Source organism: Nyctibius grandis, chromosome 16 (genome assembly GCF_013368605.1).
Source record: "Nyctibius grandis isolate bNycGra1 chromosome 16, bNycGra1.pri, whole genome shotgun sequence".
Taxonomy (NCBI): Eukaryota; Metazoa; Chordata; class Aves; order Nyctibiiformes; family Nyctibiidae; genus Nyctibius; species Nyctibius grandis.
The window spans coordinates 2069452-2093520 of NC_090673.1; the positions used below are offsets into that span (position 1 = coordinate 2069452).

General features: G+C 51.6%; 1 protein-coding gene across 2 annotated transcripts in view; it reads right to left on the reverse strand.

Annotated features, from left to right (window-relative positions):
• The window catches only part of DAB2IP (DAB2 interacting protein), a 44053-nt gene extending 27010 nt beyond the window's left edge, over positions 1–17043 (reverse strand). For both annotated transcript variants that reach the window (XM_068413647.1, XM_068413646.1), the window contains exons 1-4: positions 16964–17043; positions 9958–10111; positions 3234–3332; positions 465–1019 (exon numbers count right to left, since the gene is read on the reverse strand). In XM_068413647.1, coding sequence (XP_068269748.1) covers positions 465–1019; positions 3234–3332; positions 9958–10101 — 798 coding nt within the window. In that variant the 5' untranslated portion in view covers positions 10102–10111; positions 16964–17043. The remainder of the gene's footprint in view (positions 1–464; positions 1020–3233; positions 3333–9957; positions 10112–16963) is intronic.
• Between the last annotated feature and the right edge of the window lie 7026 nt (positions 17044–24069).

The window sequence follows — 24069 nt, forward strand, 5'->3', positions numbered from 1 at the left end:
CGAGGGATGTGCAAAGTGCTCCACGGAAACTGAACTGCCACCACTCACACACTGGCCGGCACCGACCCCCCAACGAGCATTGCCCCGGGAGCACCCCCGGACCCTTCCAGCACTGCTGCCCCCTCCCACCTCCCTTCCAAAAGCATCAGGACAGACCCCCAAGACTGAGAGCCCATTCAGGGACACATTTGGGCCTGTTAATAAAGTCAGAGCCTGGCCCCTGAGTCTCCAGGAGGAGAGAAAAATGACTCAGCTGGTATCTTGCGGTCCCACCGACCTCTTTGCTAATTAAGCAATTCACACTGCACATACTACCAACTTGTTTATAATTAAAAGCAAAATTAGAGTGTATTAATGATGGCTGGGTCTGAAGCCCAGCTGACGTGGGGATCTCCAACCACCCATCGCAGGCGTCTGCCCCTGAGGGTCTCTGGTGGGCTGGTTCGGGTGACGAAGGGTCTTACCTTGGCCTTGCCCGTGCTCTGCAGGATGTGCACCAGCGCAGACGCCATCTCCTCCTTGTTCTTCACGCTCAGCGAGGGCTCCAGCACCGAGCACAGCACCATGTAATTGTTCGTGATGTACTCGGCGAACTCTTTGTACATCTCCATGGGAAGAATGCTCATGCTCTGGTAGCGCGACTTGATGCGGATCATGGGCCCCGGGGACTTGCCCTTCCCGGGGTTGGGGCTCACCACTGGGTACCATTTCTCTACGAACTGCCGGCCCGTGACAGAGCTGACAGGGATGTTCACTTGTCCGATGAAATTGGTCTTGTCCTTCTTTTTCTTCTTGTCAGTCTCTTTGTACAAGTGCACCGTAATGTTTTTGAGCGATGGGAGGTTATTAAATTCAAAGTGCTCCCCCCAAAATACATTATCAGTTTTCAATTTACAGGTAGTTCGTGCATAAAGAACGTCATCCAGGCATAATTCACACAAGTACTTCTTCTTAGCTGGCAGGTCCTTGGCTTCAATAATCCATAACTTTAACATATTCTCTACCCTTCTGCTGTTGTCCTGAAAAAAAAAGATGCAAAGGAAAAAAGGTCAATAAAAAAAACAGACAAAGCCAAGCACAACAAAACTGGAGATATGAGTTAATTATTTCAGATGTGCTAAATGAGCAGAGGCTTAATTACATTTTACTTTAAAGAAATACTGGCTCTCAGGAATTTGCATAATAACACTACTTATGTTAATTTTCCAAACATCACTGTGCTCTCCATGTCTGTTGGTGCAAATTAATATAAGGAACAAGGAAGATAAAACCCCTCTGAATCACAAATGTACCATTTCCCATTCACTGCCGAGCGGGCCTCAGAAGGGACCCAAAGAACCTCACTGATCACTTCTGCAAATCAGAAGCTACGTTACAGGTATCTCACAACCACCTCCTGTTTTAGTACAGCTGCTTTACAGCTGACTGGGGTACATCATCTTTACTGTAACGGAGCAACACTAAAGGGATGTGAACACACCCGCAGGGATCACCTCATCCATGGCTGGAACACAACCACCTCTGGCAGGGAAAGCAGCATTTACAAAACCTCACGATATTTTAGGGCCGAAGTCCACAGCATCCAACTAAAACATCAAGAGGAGTTATGGGAGACAGTGAATTCTGCTGGAGAATCATTACAATTCAGAAATAGAAACTTGGCTTGGATCTTTTAAACAATAACGGAGCAGAGGATACTGTGGATCTTTAGGAGCACCCCAGTGATGCTGACCTCATCCTGGAAGAACATCCAGGGGTGTTTGTTGCAGGAGTGACTTGAAAGACAAAGCACTCGCAGCTGAACCGCTGCTGGGGACTCTGCAGCGACCCGGGTTGTTTGGGAAGCCCTCCCTGAAGCAGCGACCACGGCTCAGCCTGCGCAGCCCAGGAGCCTGGGCAGGAACGTTCCTGCTGGAAGGCCACAATGGGGTACTGTGGGTTCAGGAAGTACACGCAGGAACTAGGCAAGAACACTGAATTCCTGACAGAAATATCAAGTCAGATACTGAGAGTTTATTGTCTACGAACTCAAACAAAGATGGAAAGTCAGCCATCAGTTCATGGCATGTTTTGAGAGGAGGGCACGCTTCCAAATGAATTTCCACCAAATACAGCATCTCAAAGCTGTAGTGACGTGCCCAGCCCCAACTCACATTCCCGGGACTTCTCTCACGGTAAGTGTGAGCACGCAAACCTGACACAGCTCCTTCAGATCACTGCTACCAGGCTGCTGCACTCGGAAAGCACCGGAGTCACTGAACTCCACCTGCAGGAACCTGCTGCTAGAGGCACAAGTCACCTCTCCCCTCCACTGCTCCCGTGCTGATACTGAAGGAAATCTTTTATCCTGACATTTGGCATTGAGCTGGGAACAATAAACTCCGACACAGAGAGCTCCTTTATCAACCGCCCAGGCCTGGACCTAACTTGTACATACAGTTATGGGGCTCTGATGCCAGGAATGAATTCACAGGATCCCATCATTTGTGTCTTCTCTGAGCAGCAGAAAAAGACTTGTTGATTGAGCTCATCAGTTGTGAAATCCTGCAGCTGATAGTCCTGATCAATCTTTGTCAACTAACTCCAGTGCAGAGAGGGAGAAGCGGCTGTAGATTTTATTTTAGGATGTACTCAGTCTTAGTGGGCCATAAAACCGCATACTGGGTGTCCCTGTGTTCTAGTGAAGAGAAGGATTTGTTTCTGTAGGTCCCAGCAGGGATGACTTTACCACCTCAACTGACTGGAGAAGGGAAAGCTACGTTCCACTGTCGCCTCAGAGGACTCGCTGCGATGGGCATCTGAGTTTCTCCGCCACTAAAGCAGACACTGCAAGTGCTACCAGGGTCAGGAACTGCGACACGTGAACTCTGTAGACTATTCAGCCTTGCAACTTTGCTGGCAGCTACCTGACATCTGTCCCAGAGCTTCTGGGAGGTGGAAGTCCTACATAAGCGGCAACTGTCATCAGTAACAGAGCAAGATGAGGATTCTTCAGGTCTGATCAATTCTTAGCACCAGCTGAAGCAGCATGTGCCGAGAAAAGAGGGGAAGAAATAATTGGCACTTGCCTGTAAATGTAATTGTGGAAGAAAGCAATAAGGAAAAAGGCTGACCCACAGTTACACTTACTCACTAAAATGACAATACGTCCCCTGCTGCTACTATGCACCGGGCTATAAAATGTAACAACGAGGAACTGAACTACAAGAGAGGCAATTCCTCAAAGCCACTACCTTATTTGGGTGCACGGCACGCCGCAGGTTCTCCATCCATTTATCTCGCTCTGCTGCAGAACGACACGAGAAGCACTTACTTCCTGATGAAGTCGTCACCTACAGGGAAAGGAACAGGATTATGTCTTGACCAGCACTCTGCAGACTGTGGTTTGGGGGGGGGAGAGGGGGAGTTAGGGAAGATGCTAGTGGATTTTTTTTTTTTTTCAGTAAATAGCTTTACCCAAGCATGAAGCAACAGCCCCTAAGGCCAGCGGAAAAACAGGGCAACTCTGTATGTCACAGAAATAATCATGGAAGCAAATTCCAATTACTTCTCTTCTTCCACACCAGAAAACACTAGATAATGGTCCCCACGCACGTGACACTTTAAACCACCAAGTTCCACAACTGAGAGAGTGCAAATCCTTAGATGAACTAAAGATAAATTGCAACCACCTGGCATTCCTCCAGATACCACCCAAAGCCTGCGACACTAACAACCCCTTCCTTGTTCTCAGTAGAACACCAGGCCCAGAAAGGCTGGCTTCATACCTTCCCCCTTTGTGTCCTGCTGCTTCTGAAGACCACGCTGTGACAAACTCGGGGCCAAGTCCATACCCCGCGGCCCTGGCAGCAGTAAGAGCAGCAGCTCACAGCCTGGCCGGGGGCACTCGGTGCTCACAGCACCCTCTCCCCAGGTGGGGAGAACCAGGCTCTGGTTTTGGAGATGGCCAGTGCCAGACCTGGAGATGGCCAGTGCAGTGCTGCTGAGCCATCCTCTCACCTCTCACGCTTCCAGGATCACTCCAAGGGACCTTTCTGCAGTATTTGTGTGACTTTCTCTGCCCTTCAGGACTTCATAGCCAGGTTTTGAAGAAGTACACTCACAGCAGTGACATTTCCAGTGGTGCAAATGCCCCTTACTCCTCATTACATCCCTGCAACCACATGGAAACTCAACCCTCTTGAGGAACCACCAAAGCAGCCACTGCCCTGCAGCTCCAGGGTAACAGGCACCAAACATTTCTTCCTATCCACCACACCAAGCTTCCTTGGCATCAGTTGCTGCGCCAAGGTCTAAAAGGCCACTAGTTCTCCACATCTTCTCACATACCCGTATCCCTCAAGCCACTGTCTCCTCCAGGCCCTGCTGGCATGCTGACAGACCAGGGCTGGGGTACCAGACCTCTGCGCTGCTCGTAAAGCCCTCGGCCAGCTGCTCTGCCCTTCTTTGCATTTGCTGCATTTGGTGATGTCCAGCAATGTTTTTATGTACATCTCTGCTCGCAGGCCAAATGGACCTGGCTGGTACTTTAAATAACTCCCCTCTGAGCTTCGTTTCCGCCAGCCTCGAGCTGCAGAATTATTTGTGAGTACTTTATCATCTCACAGTGTTTGTGTTTACACGCTGCTCGCTGGGTTATCTGCTGCTGGGAGACACAATCTCCTGTAATTCATGTATCTCTTGGAAGCCTAACCTGTTCTTACAGCAGAGCTGGCACTTGCAAAGATTTGTCATTAGCTAACCTCAACGACGAGTTGAACACATCCCTTCCTTTGAACACAGACATCTTCTAACCAGGACAAAATGATAAGAGCCCTATCCTGTCTTTACACAGTAAATACAACAAATCTTCCAACCCTTGACATCCCAGCTCCTCTCTCCTTCAGGCAGATACTCCTCCCTGCACTTACACACTTTCATCCTCTGTCCTGCAAAACTACATATTCTTCTGAGCACGAGTTATCTTCTATTTCCAAGAAAAGACGACTCCAGTAGTATGATCTTTTCAGCATCCTTTCATGCTTCAGTGTATTTCCAGCTTCTTCAGAGCTTCCCATTACTAATCCGACCTGCTTCATCTCCCATTTGCTGCTGCAGGTGCTCATGTGATCCTCCATCCCTGAACCTTCACAAATGGACTTCTGGTGGCACAAGAGATGTAGCACTTGCAAGACTGTGTCCACAGCGTGTGATCCCTACACTGCTCTGACAGAGGCTAAGGCAGTTTTGCATCTTGATCCTCTTCTCAGTAAGAGTTCCTGCGACAGCACTCGAGCTGAGCGTAGCCACACACCCGGCTGGTAATAGCACCTAAAGAGAAGCAACGCACGGCTGAATTACTGTTGACACGGTGCTGCACCTTCTCAGCGCTGAATTACAAAGATCCCAGAAGAACCACTTAGCACCAGTTTTTAAGCACAGAACTTACAGTGCAGTAACACGGCAGACACGCAGCAAACAAGCACTGCTCCAGACAGCTTCCTGGCTGCTTGATTGATGGGAATTTCTAAGGCTTCAAAACTGTTCTTCAGACAAGAACCTAACAATTCAGAACTTGAGCCCTGTCTCACTTGGCCCATCTAATCCAGCTGCAGAACACTCAAAATCATCCACGTCCAAGTCCAAAACATTGAAGTCCCAACACTACCAGGTACAGCCCCGCTGCCCTGCAGGCGTTAGGGCTGGGTTTCTGTACCTCACGGTGGGAGAACGCTCCCACTGACAATCTGATTAAGGTCCACAAAATTCAGTCCCCACTGGTCAGAACAGGTCAAATACACCTCTGAGTAAACTATCCCATTAGTCCATTTCCTCAGAGACCTTTCCTCACCCGGCTTTTTGTTCCGCTCAGACTGTTTTGAAGGGAGTTCAGTGTACAAATGCATTTGAAAACAACGTTCTCAGAAATAGAGAATTTGGTAGGAAACTTGGAAGCTCTTCCATAAAAGAGAACGACAACTTCTTTGACTGCTCTTAAAGACAAGTTCTCCTTGATGACACAGGTGGATCCCACAGCTGCCTAGAGGATTCGTATCCAAATAAATAAGCAGGCAATTTAGCTGTCCTTCTATTGAATCTGTTAATTAAATGTCTTTTTTTACCAGCTGTTAGGGTGGATATCTAATATATTTTCTTGCCACACTTAAGTCAACATATTATCATGGTAAAATTTATGATTCAATTCCAAAACAATTATTGATGAAGTAATCACTCAAAATCTAAAAAACTGTAGCTGTCATACTTAAGAGAGAGAAAGGGAAAATCCTCATGTGTCAGACATGAAGCCCTCTTCATCTGATGGGACTTGAAGGTCATATCTACCATGTGTGACCAAAAATGTTCATTTTCCCCAGATCTGCAATAGCATTCCAGCCTCGCACTCTGACCTAAACATCATACAGCATTAACGATCTTCATGAGATATTAATTATCTTGACAAAGAGTATTCTGGTCTCATCAAGATTTTGGATACGCTAGAATACTATTAATGTACAGGATAAACTCAATTAATAAAACTCATTAATTTCTAAAATGTTACTTATTCACATTCATTATCCACATTCCTCGGATGGGTGATCTCTTGAGTCAGATAACATCTTGTCATGCTGAGAATGTCTTAGGTACAGCACGGGTTCCTCAAAGAACACTTCAAGGAGCACACTGGAGGAACAACAGATGATAACTGAGTTACCGAAGCTGCTCCACTCAAAGGGTTCAAAAGATTTTAGGAGGAGAAGTCAGGGCTCGAGCTGGTCAATACCCCCGTGCCGGAGATGAACCGGCGCCCAGCCCCGCGATGGCTGCTCCGACAGCGAACATTTGCACAGCTGCACTAGATTTAGCAGAGCTAAATTTAGCTCCAGTAAATTCTCCGTCGCTCAGGCAAGGCCAGGATGAGGCGACGCAGTTTCAGTCATAGGGGAGCAAGCACAGCCCAGCAGTCCTTCTTCCTCCTCCTGCTCCGCATCCCCCAGCTACATCCTGCGACACCCAGACATGAGCTGTGCAATAGGACAAGACTCGGGTCTGTCCCGACAGCGACAGAGCCCTGCAGCCCTCAGTGCCCGGCCCAGGCCACCAGCACCCCACAAACAGCAGAGCGAGGAACAGGCTCTGGGAGTCTGGACTCTGTGTCCCCTTCACTGGACTTCAATGTATATTTAGCACCCGCCGCACGTGCAGCGGCATTAGATGGTTATGCTGACTGGGAAGTCTTGTAAGGAGAAAGAAGATGATGTTGAGTAACTTTTTTTAAAAAATCAATGAAGAAAACAAGTAAATACCGACTGCCAAGCACTCAGCAACTAAGAAAAAAAGCAAATTTCATAGAACCAAATAAGCAGAAAAAGCCAAATGCAGCATCTGAAAAAGCACTGCACGACTGCTGACTCCTCACCCCGGCAGAGCCCCGCCGAGGGGCAGCAGGGCTGAGCACTCAGCTTGTCTCAGTGCAGGTCAGTGGAGCTAAAGGGGAGAAACAAGTGCTGTACCTTCATACCACCAGCTCCCTCCAACAAGCCGCTTGGTTTTTTCCACTGCAGATGGCTTTGGCACCTCTCGCCTTTGTCTCCGTTCGGGTGCGCTGCCAGTTCTCCCTCTGAACCGCCCTCCTCAGCGCGGCTCCAGCTTCTGGAAGGGCTGCTGCCGGGGACCCTGGCGAGCTGAGCCCATCCATCCAACTGAGCCCAGACACGCCGAACGCAGACAGACACCAGCCTGCTGGTAACAGAAGCAGCTTCCTGGGCACCGACCACTGCCCGACCACCCACCGCCAGGAGAAGGTAGTGAAGAACTGCACAAGGCTGGCACTGCCCAACAGCAGCAACGCTTCGCTTCTCTGAGACAGCAAACTCGGCTGATCCTGACAGATCTCCCTAGAGAACAGACCCAGGACAGCCTCACGGTGCCGGGACACGGCACCATCACCAACCCGCAGCACCTTCGCAATCCACCCTGCAGAAAAGGTCTTGGTTCCCCTTGTCTCCGTGGCTCCGGCAGTAACTTCTCCCTCGACATTTCCTAGTCAGGGCTCCTTTCCCAGGACATCACTCGAGCTGCTCACTCTCCAGCATTCCCACAGGGCCATGGCTCTTGGCCATCAGCTTCAGCTTTCCTTTCAGCCTCGTGCAGGCCTCAACCAGAGCTCTCCCAGTTCAGGCCACAGGAACCGCCACAGCTTTTACTGCTCCGTGCTGAGCTCCCACGGGAAGGCGGCAGCAGGCTCTGCCGAGTCTCGCCCGTACCTCCAGATAAAGCAACGCTGAGGGACTCGGGGTCACAGGCCGCAGGCGGGACCCTCAGGGCACAGCAACATTTTGTCGCTCGGCTTTCACTGCTGCCTGACGTGGAGAACCACCAGATAAAGCTGTCAGATGCCCGAAGGCACCCCTGACCCTTCGCCTCCACCAGCTGTACCCACGGGCTGTGGTCAGCGCCCACCACCCCCAGGGACCCGCAGAGATCTGCACACTCTCTTCAGCGCTGGCCTTGCTCCCAATTTGAAGCGTCTCTCTGGAGATACAAGACCTCCCCATTAACACAACGTGCTGTTTAGCTCTCACCTCAGTCCTTCCTGCTGGAGCTTGCTGATGAGTAACCTTCAGCTACAAATCAACGTCCCCCTTTTTTCCTGGCATTCTTCCCTTCCTCTGTAGGGTTTGCAGAACAGCAATTAACATGTCCTTTTTTTTCTGTATGACTCTTCTTTATCCAACTCACTTAAAAATAAAATTTTCTTCCTCCTTACAAGTGCATGACTTGTGTAATCTCCCTCTCAGTCAACTTTCTACAAGTACTGTGCACATCCCTTCCTCTGCTCTTGTGCGCCGAACAGAATTGGTAAACAACTCGTGTATTATGGATGTCACATCTATTTTCCATCTAGCTTCATTTTATCTTTCTTGAGTGGAATGTAATGGAGGCCATATAATTTACAAAACTGTTCTCCTCCTGACCTGCCGCACTTGCTCAATTCTACAGAGGATGAACAGCACTGGAGAATTTATACCTCAACCCACTTCAGAGTTTACGTTTGGGGCTATTTTTTGTAAGACTGTTCTTGCGTTACCTGCTCACATTTTAAGAAATGGATCTTTTAACTCATTTCTTTCCAAGTGCGCTAATTTCAGGAAAGAAGAAAAGTTGTCATCTCTCCAGTCTGACTCCTCTTGGACGCTGCCAAGGCCATCTTCACCCAGCGCTGCCGTCCAAGGGAAGCCTGCAGTCCCATCGCCCCCCTGCAGCACCATCCAGCCATGGATACACGGTCTGTCTGCTCTTCTGCGCCCAACTACAAACAGGTTCCCTTCTCTTCACAGAAACACAAGTATCGACCACCTTATTACTGTAAGAAAACCATTTCCCAGTTCTATATCCAGCCACTGCCACAAGCAATAATACTTTGCTATCCATGATGCAGGACAAATGATTCCCAAGACATACTACATCGAATTATCCAACTACGGACTGCTTTGTACGTGTCCTACCACCTCCCGCTAGCACAGACCTAACCACATGCCATAACAGATGTTAAAGAAAACTGAAATACTCCCAGATTTCTCTATTTACCCAGACAAGTGAAGCTTCAGATTTCTAGACAAAGTCCTCAACACTCCCACTGACAACAGCAGGCTATCTTTGTGACCACGTATAATGTCTTTGTGAACACCGAGTAGGGATTCCGATATCTGTCTGAACATAAACTATAAATTTATCCTCTGCTAATACATAGCCCCGAGGAGTTCACCTTGAAAAGAGCTCACTGCTCTGATTTTGTGGGTATGATCCTCCTTGGAAAGATGGAAGTAATTTTCTGCTTATGAAACAGTCTCTGTGTGGCAATTCAGAGCAGAAACGTTTTATAGCAGCGAAAGCCCAAGGTGCAGCCCCACACCTGGCTCCCCAGTCAGCCCCGTCAGCGGCAGGAACGGCCCCGGGGCGGAGAGACGGGCTCCTTACCTCAAAGCAGTAGTCTTGTCCCAGGATGCTACTGTGGACTGGCTTGATGACCACTTCTTCCTCCATGCTGAGATCCAGAGCCTCGACAGCACTACTGGGACTGAGCAAAGACTCGTGGGAGCGCGATTCTTTCAGCCTCGGCATTAGATGGGATCTGGAGGAAAAATGTAATGGTATCAGTGGACGCTTTCCTTCCCCAGAGAAATTATTTAGTCCTTCTGCTGGCAACAACTGCAGAATATTCCTGGGAAGTTTTTGCCATGGTGGTGCTGAGCACCAACTGCCAGCACAGGGCTGGGTCTGCACACATGCGGGAGATCCCATTAGCATCCCACTTCATTTCACGCTGTCCCGCAGCACCCAGTGCCTCCTGAGAGAGGGAAGTTACCTACAAATGGGGAGGAATTGCTGACACGTCCTGCTAAACCCCAGACCCGCGCTCGCTCCGCGCACACCGAGGTGCCCGGGGAGCCGCTGGCAGTGCCAGGGCAGACACCCCCCGTGCACAGGTACCCTTCTCCCCACCGACACGCACACATCGGTACCGCGGCTGCAGCCAGCGGATCCACACTCTGTAACCAGTAACCCGAGGGCTCGTGTGCTCTCTCCAGTCGTTACCCGCATCCCCCAGATGGGAACAGGGTGGAAAACAAGGCCACGACAGCCCTATCGATTGATCCAAATGCTCTGGCCTCCCACTGGCAGCATTTAGCAGCGGGAAGCCCACAGACAGCAAGCAGCACACCATTGCTGAGACAGCCAATACAATCGATGGTGCTGGAACTCTTAAAGCAAAACCAGAGAGCTCAAGGGGGAAAAGAAAGAGACAGATAGCTAGGTACTCCCTGGGAAAACAGCACAGCCATGAAGTGACAAGGGAAAAAATAACTTGAGAGCAAAGGGAGCAGTTGCCTTCTCTATAGCCTGCACCATGTAAAATGTTCCTACGCCAACCAGCTCACAAAAGCTCCGATGATCCCAGTAACTCTGACCTTTAAACCTCTGGCAGGCACTTTAGGGTCTTCCAACGAGACCACGTGTCCCTCTGTCTACAAAGAGAGTACGACGCCTTCTTCAAAGGCACGGAAGAACTGAAATAAGGGGAGTTTGAGATATTCTCAGCGTGGCCTTTTATGAGTGAAACAACAATGCTCCCAGTATGCCCTTGGATTGCTCTGTGTGCGTTGAGTTCTGTCATTCTCTAGAATAAAGCTGACCAAAACACAGAGAAATGTCAATAGTGCATGCAAAATTCATCACTTGCAGTGAATCACACGCCAAGCTGGAGCTAGAGTCTCCTTTGGCTGTTCCTAAGATAAACAGCAGCAGAAGATAGCAGGTGCTCCTCTAGATGTGCCATTGAGATTCACGCCATGATGAGGCCCCAGGTGACAGCGGATCAGCCCACAGCTGGGCTCTCCAGCTGAGCACGCAGAACGGGCAGCTCCGAGCGCTGCAGGGCAGGGTAACGCGCCCGGGGACACGCTGCCCCAGGGCTCGGCGACAGCACACTCTGCAGACACCTCCCTGCACCCACTAGGCTGGCAGCCAGGCCCTGCTCTGGTGAACCTGCTGAGGCACAGGCAGAAAAACAGATGACGACACCACCATCTTTTCTTGGGGGACGACCACCAGCCCTCGTGTGATAAACGCCGCGGGTCAGCACGGCCCTGCGCTGGAGCAGACGCGGTGGGTCCAAAGCAAAAGGCTCTCTACGCCATTAGCGATTCTCGGAGCTGCCCACTCGCCCCGTATCTCTATGGTGAATAAATTGATCTTTAGGAGCGGAGCACAGTCATTTCCCAGTACTTTGTGGCAATTTTACACTATTCTCACAGAAAAGGGCCCATATCCTTTTCCTCTGAACGATACTGTAAATTAACTCTAATACAGGCAGAAAGCTCAAGTTACCTCTGGACGCCGAGGGCAGAACTAATATCCAGCAGCTCAAGAACTGACAATACAGACTGCTCACCGAGCCCTGATAAGCCCAGAATCAAGGCATTTATGGTAAATCTTATTTCCATATTTTACAGATGAAATTAGAAAAGGTAAGTAACCAAGCTGAGACTCGCATTCTTCTGTGGACGAATATAAATATTGCTGATCTAAACCCACAGCTCAGGAACTACGTACTGTAACGCATACATGTACATCACCGAGCTGCACTGCTCCATGCAGGCCTAGGAATTTTTGTTAAGATTAAAACAAAACAAGTCCATTTTTCATTTAAAACTACTGCAGCTGCAAGGCCACGGGTGGGAGCGCAGATGTGCAATACGGAGAATTACCAAGGGGGAGTTTCTCAGGACATATTATATTCTCACCAGATTCAGCAGATGCATATTTCTATCCTTCCACACGCTGCCGTATGCCTCTGGGAATCCTAAAATTAATGGGACTTCTCTTAGATAGGAGATTATTTCAGGTCCTTGCCTTGGCAGGACCCGCTCCCATGATGTCTTTTACTCCTGAATGGCCGATCAGATCCAACCCAGGTCAGGAACGGAAACGTTTTTCACCAGATGCTGCACTGTTCGGGGGAGGGCTGCAGGTCTCCACTCAGCCCTGAAAGGCCCCGGCATCTGTCTGTGTATGAAGAGCTAAATGGGGAGATGTCATTAATTAGAGACTCTCATTTGAAATCTCAGCGGAAGGGACAAGACATCTTTCTGCCAGAGGCAGCCCTGGCAGAGCAGGATGAGGGCTGCCCACGCCGAGCAGGACGAGGGCTGCCCGTGCCAAGCAGGACGAGGGCTGCCCGCGCGGAGTCCCCCAGGGCTACTGGCCACATCCCCTCCCCAGCACCCCACAGCCAGCCCCGATGCTACAGCGCTCAAGCCGCAGTAGCCCGGCACAGCGCGGGGGCCTGCAAACGCCCCGGAGCACAAGAAGGGCCACAGACCACCAGTCCGCGAAGGACGCACGGTCCTTTTAACACCCGGTTCTAGAGACAGAGCGTTCCTCGTGTCCTCTGGTAACCAACGTGCCATCTGCGGCAGGAATCCATTTACGGGCACGTCTGCAAGCCCTGCCGCAGCTCCCGCAGACCTCCCTTTGTACGAACAGCAAGAAAAAGGTCCCGCCAAGGCCATAAGCTGCCTCCCTGCCCCAGAGGGTGAGGGCACTCTTCTTACTGGAAGGAGCACTCAGTGCTCCTCCAGTTTGGGCACGGATAACACAAGCCCACCACGTGCGTGTCACAGGGAAGCCCTCGGAGCGAGAACGTCTCTGTACTGCATCAGGCCATAACAGACCTGGAGGGCTTTGTCCAAAGACAGGTCACTGGGCAAGGGCTCACAAGTGCTAAAAACACCCAACAAATCCACTTGCTGATGAAGAAGTGCAGAAATATTAAGCACACGATGTGATGGCTGGACTCAGCCTGAAAGGGGGCATCGGGCACCGCTGGGGCTGTGCCCGTGTGCCCCAGCTGCTGGGGAGACTCATCTCTACCCCCTCCAGCTCCGCTCCGAGATTCACCACCCGCAGCCAGGACGTCCTCCCGGGCAGGCAGGCACCTTTCTATGAGGAGACCCGAACAACCCGATGTCCCTGAAGGAGTGTAACGATGCACATCCCCCGCGGCAGAAGCAGGGATCTAAGCAGGAGATGGAGATGGAGACGGACCCTCCTCAGCTCTGCCTGCTTCCACCCAGCGCGGGACAGAGATACCACAGTCCTGCAAACTCACGCTCTTCCTGAGCCATCCAACACCCTAACAGGCAAACTCCCCTGGAGCATCACTTGCTTCCCACGTACACACACTTCTCTCCACCATCACTTTTCAAGACGCTGCCTGTGGGGCCATCCCATCTCTCCGTGTGTGTTCCAGGTCGTGTCCCGGCTTACGTGAGCTGACCAAATTCAGTTCCTACACCTTTGTTTTAATATGGTGGGAACAGCCAGCTGCCCAGGGACATCTCGCAGCAGGAAACCCTCTTTCCAAACAGCACGTTCAGTTCCGTTTGCCACAGGCCTTATTTTAATCCCTTTCTACTTGCCTGAAGTTCAGTTGAAATGAAGGGAGGGGGGGAAATCTCATAAAAGACCCCATTAGTTCTAAAGAGAAATAACATTACTGCTACCGGCACTGACCCGGAGAGTCCTACAGAGAGGCAGCCAGTCTCTGGTTATTAGAGAAAGAGGTTTACTGCCCACAAGCAATGAGAGAGGATTGTTGTTCTAAATAATAAAAGTCATAAGCCATTACCATGGGAAGGGATGCGATGCCCCTCTGCTGCATCCTTCACAAGCAGCAGGAATTGGGGACGTCAAGTCCTGCCAGGCTGTGACAGCCCACCCAGCCTAGCCGGGACCTGGTGGGCTGCAGCGAGACTTTGTGGACACAGAGAAACAAGCGTGGAGGGACGAGCCATTCTCTCCTCATCAAACTTCAGGGCTGGATTTCTGAAGGAAGCCCAGGCACTAAGCTGAAGATGTCCCATTAACTCCAGCTGCAGAGTCGGCCTTTGCAACGCGAACGCCTCCCCACTGTCAGGGGATCTGATCTCCTAAATTACAGGTCTGACTCCGCGACACGTCTCCTGGTCAGGAAACATTCCCTGCACACAGCTTTCAAGGGCCCACAGTCCTTTTCTCCGACCAGCTGGGAAGAGGGTCTTTAGGGCAGCCCTCACCCTCCTGCCCGCACACTCCCGCTGCAGGGGTCCTGCATGCACAGACGCAGCAGAACAGCCCGCGAGATCCACGTGCAGCATAGACAGAATTTAAATCCTGGGGATTAGGTTTTGTTATCGCTGAGAACAAAGTGGACGACTCCACCAAATTGATTCGCAACATCACATGGGAGAAGGATTTTAGCAGTCGCAGATGGGAGTAAATCGCAAACCAGCTTCCCCAGGGGCAGCAAAACCAGGCACCGGGGAGCTGTGCTGCGCGCAGGCTGTCCCACCTGAGGCTCGGAGCCTCGCTGCTGCTGGTTACAAACTGGGACGACGCTCTCTGCAGAGCCCAAACTGGTCCGATGGCTGCGTGTCTTCCTGCAGTAGATGCAAACCAGGCTCTCCTACACAGCAGCTCTCCCCCAAGCCCTCTCCTTGCCCCATAAGCAGTGCCCGTGTGACCCCCCCGGCCTGGCGCTGACTCCCCACTAACCTCCTGACCGCTGCTGGCAGTTCTCATCCATTCCTCCCCGATGTCTCATCCTGCTTCAACTCAACAAATAAATACGAAAGTGATGTTATGGGAATAACCACGAACAACAGCACAAGAGAACTTGCACAGTTCCGGAAGGCGAGAGAATGTTTTTTTTTCCTGCAGGACAGGACACAGGGATGAAGTCTCAGCACGCAGCACGTCCTTCTCCACGTCCTGCTAACCTGAACTTTCTCCCACGGTTTTCGGAGCGCCAGCAGGATCTCTGCCTTGGCCGTGCCACGGTGGGATGCAGCAGAGGGGATGCTCTGCAGCCTCTGGGGCTCTCGGGGCTCAGGGTGCTGGAAACCACTCAGCGCACTCACCATGGGAAGCTGCTGTCACATTACCCTCCCTAACGCAACACCTTTGCTGAGCAACACAAAGGACATGTAATTAAACTTATTAATGCCTGCCCTTGTTTTTAGACTGTTCCCAGTTTTAACCGGCAGCAGAATTAATTACATTCGAAAGGACTCTGTCAGCTCATACCAGATTCCAAATGTTGTTTTTGCCAGAGCAAACCTGAAGGATGATTTTAACGTGTGACATTCCCCTGAGCACGGATATTTGTTTGTTTAACAACGTGCCACTGCAAAGTTTGTCAGTGACAACCCGAAAGTCCAGCACAGTACAACCAGCAAGGACATCGACTGCACTGGTAATGTGCAAGACAAAAGAAACTTTAAAAGAAAAATGCGCAAAGAGCAAGAAGCAAAAGGTGATCAGAAATATACAAATATACTTCAGTTTCAATAACCAAAAACGTTGTAAGGAGCTAAGGAAGTAACTTCTTCCTCCTTCCAAAGGGCAGAATGGCACCACCATCTCGCTTTTAACAGAAATTGATGCTTATATAAAAAAAAAAAATACCCTTTCTCACCACATCAGCCTCAACCAGCATAAATAGTGCCGTATCTGGGGACACCTGATGCAAACAGCAGTCTCAGATCCACCGCTCCGACCTGGCGTGCAAACCACAGCACAGCCCTGCGAACCGCTCGCTCCCACAGCACGTGTCTCTGGAGCGAGCAGGGATTGTAGGGCCCCAAAAAACACCTGGGAAACCTCCGAGGAGGCACAGGCCAAACCAGGACGTACCGCGGGCAGGGACCCCCAAAGCACGGGATGCTCCCCGGCTGTACCCGAGACTCACAAATTTCCACGGTGGGAGGAAGGTGGGGGTAAAGGTTTCATTTTTATCACTGAAATCCTGCTTAACAGAAGTCTGGGACCAGAATCCGGACAAGAAAGAAAAAGCAAGGCAGGATCTCTCCTCCTGGATTAACCACGAGGGAACTGAAGTCGCGAGCCCCATCTCCCACGCTGGGGCCCTGGCTCCCGAGCCCGGCCATGGGCGGCTGCCCGAGGCAGCTACGATGTTTTAATGATGAAAACAAATTCTTCACACACAGAATCATGGCCGAAGCGCTGCTAAAAATAACCCACCCGGCCGAGGACCGGGCTGAGAACGAGCCGCAGGCTGGAACACGCAGCCCCGGGTCGCCACCAGCCGCAGGGGCCTCCTGCGCGCCCCGGCCCCGCTCCGCGCCCGCCCCCGCCGGGAGCCGGGGGGACCCCGGCCAGCCCCAGCCCCAGCCCCAGCCCGCCCGGGGGGCGCCGCCGGCAGCCGCCGTGACAAGGGGCGCGGCGGCCCCGCCCGCGCCCGGCCCCGCCGCGGGGCGATGTGCGGGTCCGGCCCCGCACCGCAAGCCCGGGGCGAGCGCTGCCGCCCGGCCGCCGAGTTTGGAGGCGCAGGAAACGCGGCCGTGCCCGGCGCTGCGGGGCGCGCACCTCCGCCGGCCCGCGCACCCCCCGGACACCCGCACCCCCGGACACCCGCACTCACCCGCCGCGCCCGGCTCCCGCCGCCCCGCTCCGCCTCGGCCATGCCGCGCTCCCGCCGGCCGCGGGCGGGCCGCCCCCCGGTCCCCGCCGCCCCGGGCCGGCCCCGCCCCGCTCGGGCCGCCGCGCCGCTGCCGGGGCCGCCGGATTGGCTGCGCTGTAGCTGGGCAGAGCGCCCCGGGCCCGCCGCCCCCGCGCCGCGCTCGCCGGCCGCGGCACCCGGGAGCGGCCCGGGCTCGGCTGCGGGCGGAGATGGCGGGGACCCGCCCTGCGCTCCCGCCGCCGCCCCTCCGCGCTGCCCCGCGGCCGCCCAGCCGGCCTCTCCCGTGCCCGTGCGCCAGTTTCATTTTGTTGCGATAAACCTCGGGGAGACGCAGCTCTCCAGGAGCCAAACCCGCACCGGGGCACCTCCTCCCCGCCCGCGCCCCCCGCTCGGCGCGGGGCCGTGCTGCCGGTGGCCCTGCGGGGGGCCGGCAGCCCGGTGCCCCCGGCCGCACACGCACATTCCTCTCCCGTTTCGGAGTCACTGACCTTTGCAGCAGCGCGAGCCAGAGCAGGGAGTAGCGCCTGCAGCAGCAGCCGGCCGCACCTGCGTGAGCCATGGTCCGCGCCCCGCGCCCGCACCGGGCGGTCCCGCATGGGGGCTGGAGGCCAGCCGGCACCCGGCCAGGCTCGGCTGGGCGCGGAGCTCACGGCTCGGGGCTCTCGGAGTGCAGACTCGCAAACCACGGTGCCCAGAGCGGCAGGTGAGTGCGAGAGGAGGACGCGAGGCAGCGGAGAGCGGAGGGGAAGGCTACACAGCATGGGCCGACTGTCCTCATGGCCACCATCCTCACCCAGCCCACACTGACACGTTCCCAGAGCCAGACTGCTGCTGTCATCGCGGCGTATTCAAATGCCTCCATTACTCATCAAGAACAAAGTAGGACTATCTAGTAAATGAAAAACCACCACACGGCACCGTCCCCTGCCTGTTATTTATGGCTGCTTCCTTCGCCACTTCTCAAAGGCTACTGTCCGTGTCTGCAGCAAACCATAAATCCTCCAGCTCATGCAAGGCTGCTCCGGCGCGGGGGAGAAAGCATAAAGCGGGCACCTGGGCTGCAACCTCTGGTCAGCGTTGGAGGGGAAAAATGAGAGCAAAGGTAAATATCCCTGATTAAAAAGAATCCTCAGGGTTTCCCCATACCAGAGGGGAAGGAAGCAGGTCTCAGAGCGGGAGACGGGCAGGTCCTGCCCAAGGCAGCAGGCACGAGTCTCGCCTCCTCCAGTGACTTGCAAGCTGGGCTCCAGACAGACTGTCCCTCCAGCCAGCACCACCGTGCACAGCACTGACAAACGAGTCAAAATTCAGAGGTTCTCTGCCCCGCTCCGACACTGACTCCCTGCACATCCTCACTTACACGCCTCTCTTCCTCCTCCAGGAGAGAGGTGGGCATCACCCTCTCTCACCTCCAAAGGATCCAGAAAATGTGAAGGACTGGCAGCATTCTTGCTGGGCTTGAATAATAAGGAGCACTGTCTGTCACCTAAGGCCAGTGGGGTCCTTTTCTTCCTTCCAGGGTAAACTGGTCCCCACCACGCCCCGGGGACGGCGGCATCAGCTCCCCAGCCACGCCGGGACAAGCAGCTTGTGCAGCAGAACGCCCTGGTCACTTCCCACCTTGCCTCCTTAGCAGAGCACATGCAGACCCCTTCCCCTTGCAGTCTGCAAACAGTGCTCTGGATTTAGCACATTTTGCCTGGTTTTCGCCTCCCCCCGTTTCCCGCACCAGCGGTTTGAAGTTTCCTCACCGTTTGCTGGCAGATGCCATGCAGAGAGACAAGCTCGCTGTCCTCGATCTGCTTTTCAGGGCTTCTATAAAGTAGGGCACCAGCATCACCCCAGCGTCAGGTTTTTGATACATTGCTGGAGTGGCCAAAAATAATAACAGGCAGCTTCAGTCAATCTTTTCGTTCTCAAATCTGCAGCAGCAGCAGCACAGGGGTCCTTTGTGCGGCAGAGCAAAAATACAGCGCACACCAGACTGAAATCCCAGTCAGCGCTCCACAGCCATCCCGCCCGTGAGCTGGGCTCACCAGCAGCTCCCCAGTAAGGGCACTTGGGTCCTTAACGGGGAGCCCTTGCCTTGTGGGGTCCCCTTTTCCCCAGCCAGCAGTGCTTTGCTCCCCGTATTTCCTTTAGCACCTTATCTCCCTCGCTGCAGCGAAATGCTAAGGTCAAGTTACAGTTTTACCAACGCTTTTATCTTTGTGGCGAGGCACGACAACGCAGAACCTGAACTTTGGAACGAGCTCTCGCGCTTGGAGTGGGTGGAGAGCGGCGCAGAGCGAAGGCAGAGTGGGAGAAGAGAGAATCCAGGTTCTCTCTGCAGCCCAGCGCTGGAATATTTTCTGTTGCACGTTCAGACACATTATTAGGACAATCTGGAAGGAAGTACCGAACCCAACAAGCATGTGCTTCTGGCCCGCGCTCCAGCAGGAAGCCAGATGTGCTGGGAACTGCGGCAGCTCCAGCTGATGTAGGGACTCAGCACAGCTCCACTGCTGCTACCACATGATGAGGAAGACCAGCAAGACCCAGTGAAAGAGCTCTGTTTGCTGGGAACTGCCCAGTTGAATTTGTTATTTGTAGTCTTGTTTTCTTGCATCACTTTTTCTCCTTTGGCCCCCGCCGGGCCTGGCTTATTCTGTTTCCTCGGCTGGACCGGGAAGGGGGGTCAGACACGGCTTTGCCTCCAGCCCTCTGGGCACTGACCTTTCCCAACTCCTCTGTTTACCTTTTTGAGCTATCAAACCCAGGTGTCTCTCACTTTTTACTGACTGTGAAGCCCATGCTTTATGACCACCCTGTCCATCGCTGGGAAAAAAAAGAATTCCCCAATAACCTTGAAGAGTTAGAAGTGGAATGGACCGTGATTACCTAGATTTATTCCAAATTTATGGTTAAAATCAAAATGCTTGTCAATGTCCTAAAAACCACTTATTCTAGAAAGTCTGAACAATCCCATATTTCAGCATAATTAACGTTCAAAGACATGTAATTGCACAACTGGCTGGCTGTTAACTGGGCTGCTGCTCAAGCGTTGGGGTGGGCATAGTCATTACTGTGGGGTTCTTCTGGAACACCCTTCCATGGACGTACCACAACCCGTGGCACCATCAAGCAACGTACAGATTTCACTGCAGATACCATTAAATCCACTCTTGGGACTCCCAGTGTTCCTCCATCAAACTGCACGTTCACACAGCAGCCTCCGAGCGCTCCAGAACAGCCCGTGACCTTGACTGTGGCGGTGGTTGGGTATTTTGTCCTTCGGTTTCAGCAACAAGGTAAGCTGAAGCTGAAGGGCACAAGAATTACCCAGGCCTTGCAGACGAGAGGAACAGCGGCCAGATGAAACTAAGAGATTAGTTTTCTTCACCTGCTGGATGGTCACAGAGGCGAGCTGGGGCTGCGCAGCAGAATTGACATCTAGCGCTTCTCAAAAACCAGGCACCGTATCAAATAGTATTTACACTGAAGGAATATTTAACCTCTGACTAATGCTGCCTTTTACTCCGTATTTCAGAGCGACTAGACAGCGGATCTGCACCGGCCAATTTCTCTTTCTGCTTGTAATTAACTTCACTTTTCTGCTCTCCTGCACAAGCATTAGACTTCCCTGTAGGATGTAATCCCGATCAACAGGAAAGCTGCCTTTACCGAGATGCCACTCATCTTTTCTGGAGCTTTTATTTAAAACAGACCATTGTTATTAGCAGCAGATTTTTATAAACCTTTTTGTGAAGTCCCATTCCTGCAAACACTCAGTATCATTTTGTGCTATTAGTCTCGCTTCGCAGACGCTACTTAACATTCAACGACAATTTGAGCCAAGAAGCGTTTGCAGGAGTCAAGTTTTGAATTTCAAATCTGAACTACGCTGGGGTACCAATGGCGTATGACTTTGAGCCTGACAAACACAAATACATGTTTTAGCATCTAAACTACATTTTATTTTGATTTGTCCTTCTATCTAACAACATTGGCACGTCTAATCGCTCCGCTTTAATAGGTAATAGCTGACTTCAGAGACTGAGTGATGTTCTTAAACAAAATGGTGTTCTTAAAAAACAGCACCCAGTCAATGAAAAGTTTATAATCAGAATAAAGTTAGGAAAATGTTCTTTTGCTGCTGAACTCTTTGTTAAAGAAAAAGAAGAAAAGCTCAAAGCATTTTAAAGTTTGTTTTGATTGTGTGTATTTTATCCAGAGCCGGCACCAGGATATAAAGTTTAATTTCCTCCAATTGCTATCTGCCTTCTAGACAGATGGATTTTAGTGTCTTTTAGGGATACAAAGCACATCCTTCTCATGGGAACCTTCTTTTTCAGATGGAATGAGAGATTCACACCAATGAAGTGGGTGATTTTCCTATGGCTTTCAGAGCTGCAAGTGTAGGTGATCCATCCCAGGGAGCGCACGTACTGTCCCCTGCTCTCCTCTGCCTCCAGCATGGTGTAGGAGACAGAAGCCCGTGGAAGACACAGGAAAGATACTTCTAAAGATCACCTCACTGCTTTTTACTGGTCTCTCCATCTCTCTTTCCTGACTCACACCAATAACCCATCCCAGGGACGACCCGTTTGTTTTCCCCTGAGCAGCGTGCGGTACAGCTCTGCACCGAGCCCGGGGCAGCCCCAGCGACCCCGCTGGCACCCCCGACCCTCTCTGGCCAGGCTGGTGAGCCTCCCTGACCAGGGATTAAACTTTGCAGTGCTGGGGTGCACTGCCTCAGTTCTCCAGCTCATTTTCTAAAGTGCAAGTATCATTACTGCATACTTCATGCAATGCCAGGGGCAGCTACTTCCAGAGCTGATGTAAAAATTGTTATTAAAACTTACAAACTGTGAAAAACTCTTTAAAAGTCCAAATCCTGGCACTGCCCTAAATTAAATTACAGCCGCAGCCTGCTCGGGGTACATGGATAAGCACAGAGCCAAGCTCGCCTGCCGTCCTTATCCACAACCCACACCTGCTGCTCCCTTCTGCAAGTTTAACTAACGAACACGGTGTACAGCCCAGAGGATTTAAGATATGGGAAAGGTCAGAGTGAAAACTCAGAGTGAAGAACAGATTGAACGGGGTTCATAAATGACAGCCCCCTTTTAAACCTAAAATTATATTTTTTTTTCAATAAATTCGGCCAAGTGAGCTTTCCTCCAGCTCAGACAATGCAGCTCTCCCTGGCTATAGACTGCTGGCAGGAGAGGGAGGGCACGTGCACTCAGGAATCAATGCTAATACCCTAAAAAATTAATCTCTGAAAATTACTTCAGTGGAATAGAAACGATTTCATATCAATCTCTGTATAGCACGGGTATCACAGTGATACCTAGAGTAAGTACAGCCTGGAAAAAAAAAGGCTTTGTCTTTTTCCCCACAGTGTCGTGGACTCTGATGTGTTTATGAATGCCAACGTGTTCATCCAGAGCGTGCCTTTTGGTACCTGCAGCACAAAGCTGGCCATGGTGGCAACAAGCTTTGCAAATCTAAATCAGACCTCAGAAGTACGAAGAGAGTTGTCTGTGATAGCAAAGGTAGTAAGTTTAAAACCCCCTAACTGCTGGTACCAACATACGAGCTTCAAACAGAGGTCAACCAACACTTGATTCCTTATTTCTCTCAGAGAGATGAAATTAGACCCAATGAATCATCCTGCCCAGAAACACTTTTTACCATCTCCTGCACAGGACATGGGGATTCCTGCACGAGCGCCGTGAGCAGCCCTGCCTGGTGCATGAGTATCTCCATCCTCGTCTCCTACACAAGGGGACCAGAGGGGAACTTGACCAAAAGCCTCACGCTGCAGGATGGGGATGGAGGCAGGAACAGCGACAGGTCTAAGCCCCGATTCAGCAGCTGTACAGTAGAAACAATTTCCTTTTGTAACCCAGTTATTTTAAATCAATCTAGTTAGACAGATGCAAACACTGACACACATGCACTGGAACTGGTTTGAGCCTTGCCTGAACAGGACTAACTTGCCTCAGTTATTAATCAAATTAAACTCCAGCTCATCTTCATTGCAAAAATGGCTGTATGGTTGTGTTGTGCACAATTTTTACAGAGACAGAATCTAGGAGGATTTTCCTTTGCAGTATTCAGGGTCACCACACACTCCCCACAACCCGTCTTGGCCTCAGCTCACTCCTTTGAGGCAGAAGTGTGCCAGCCTCAGCTGCAATTTTGCTCCATTCTTAATGTGTAAACCTACATTTTAGGCCATCAGCCCATCCTGATCGCAGGAAGAGTTAAAACCATCGCCTCTGCCCGCCCCGCCCCGGCTGACCCCAAGGGACGGCGCTGCCAGGGCAAACACTGAGCTTTTGGTCCCAGTCACTAGCACAGGTTACATGTGAGCCCTCCCAGGGGAAAAAGGACGCAGCCTTTGGAGCAGTCCAGTCCCTTGGACAAGCACATTTTCCTAAGCAGACACATTCCTGCCCATGTTGAATTAACTCCCAATTAACTGAGTGATGCTCGTTAGCAAAGCTGCTTGGAGAGATGAATCATTTTACCCCCTTCTGTTTTTATTTTCGTAACGACCAATGTAATTGTCTTGACAAAAGGAAAATAAGAGCTTGAAGGAAGCTCGGGGAGGAAACCTGTGACATGTCAGACAGTGCCTAACCCAGGTCATACTATCCCTTATACACTTCATTACCTTACACACTTTAAGAAACAAAAATGCGTTTAAATGCCTTTGCCTGTAGAAGTGTGAAGGCAGCTGCTTCGTAAAGCCAATGAGATCCCAAGTGGAGCCAGAAAGCCACTTGAGCTGTGCACCATAAAGACCTCCACGATGTAAATTAATAAGTCTCTCTGAGGATTGGGAAGTGTGCCACACGCAGCATTTCTGAGTCCACAGCCCTTTTATCTGAGTTGTTTTTTTCCTTTATCCTTGTCTCACTCCATGACAGTTTTGAGATTTTTGGCATCGTAACTGCAGCCTGGCTTGTCAAGCTAAACATCAACAGCGACTGTATACGTACGTGAGAAATGAGAATAGAGACAAAAATAGTTATTAACTGTGCTTTTGGAATACTAAACAAGCAAAACGGCTG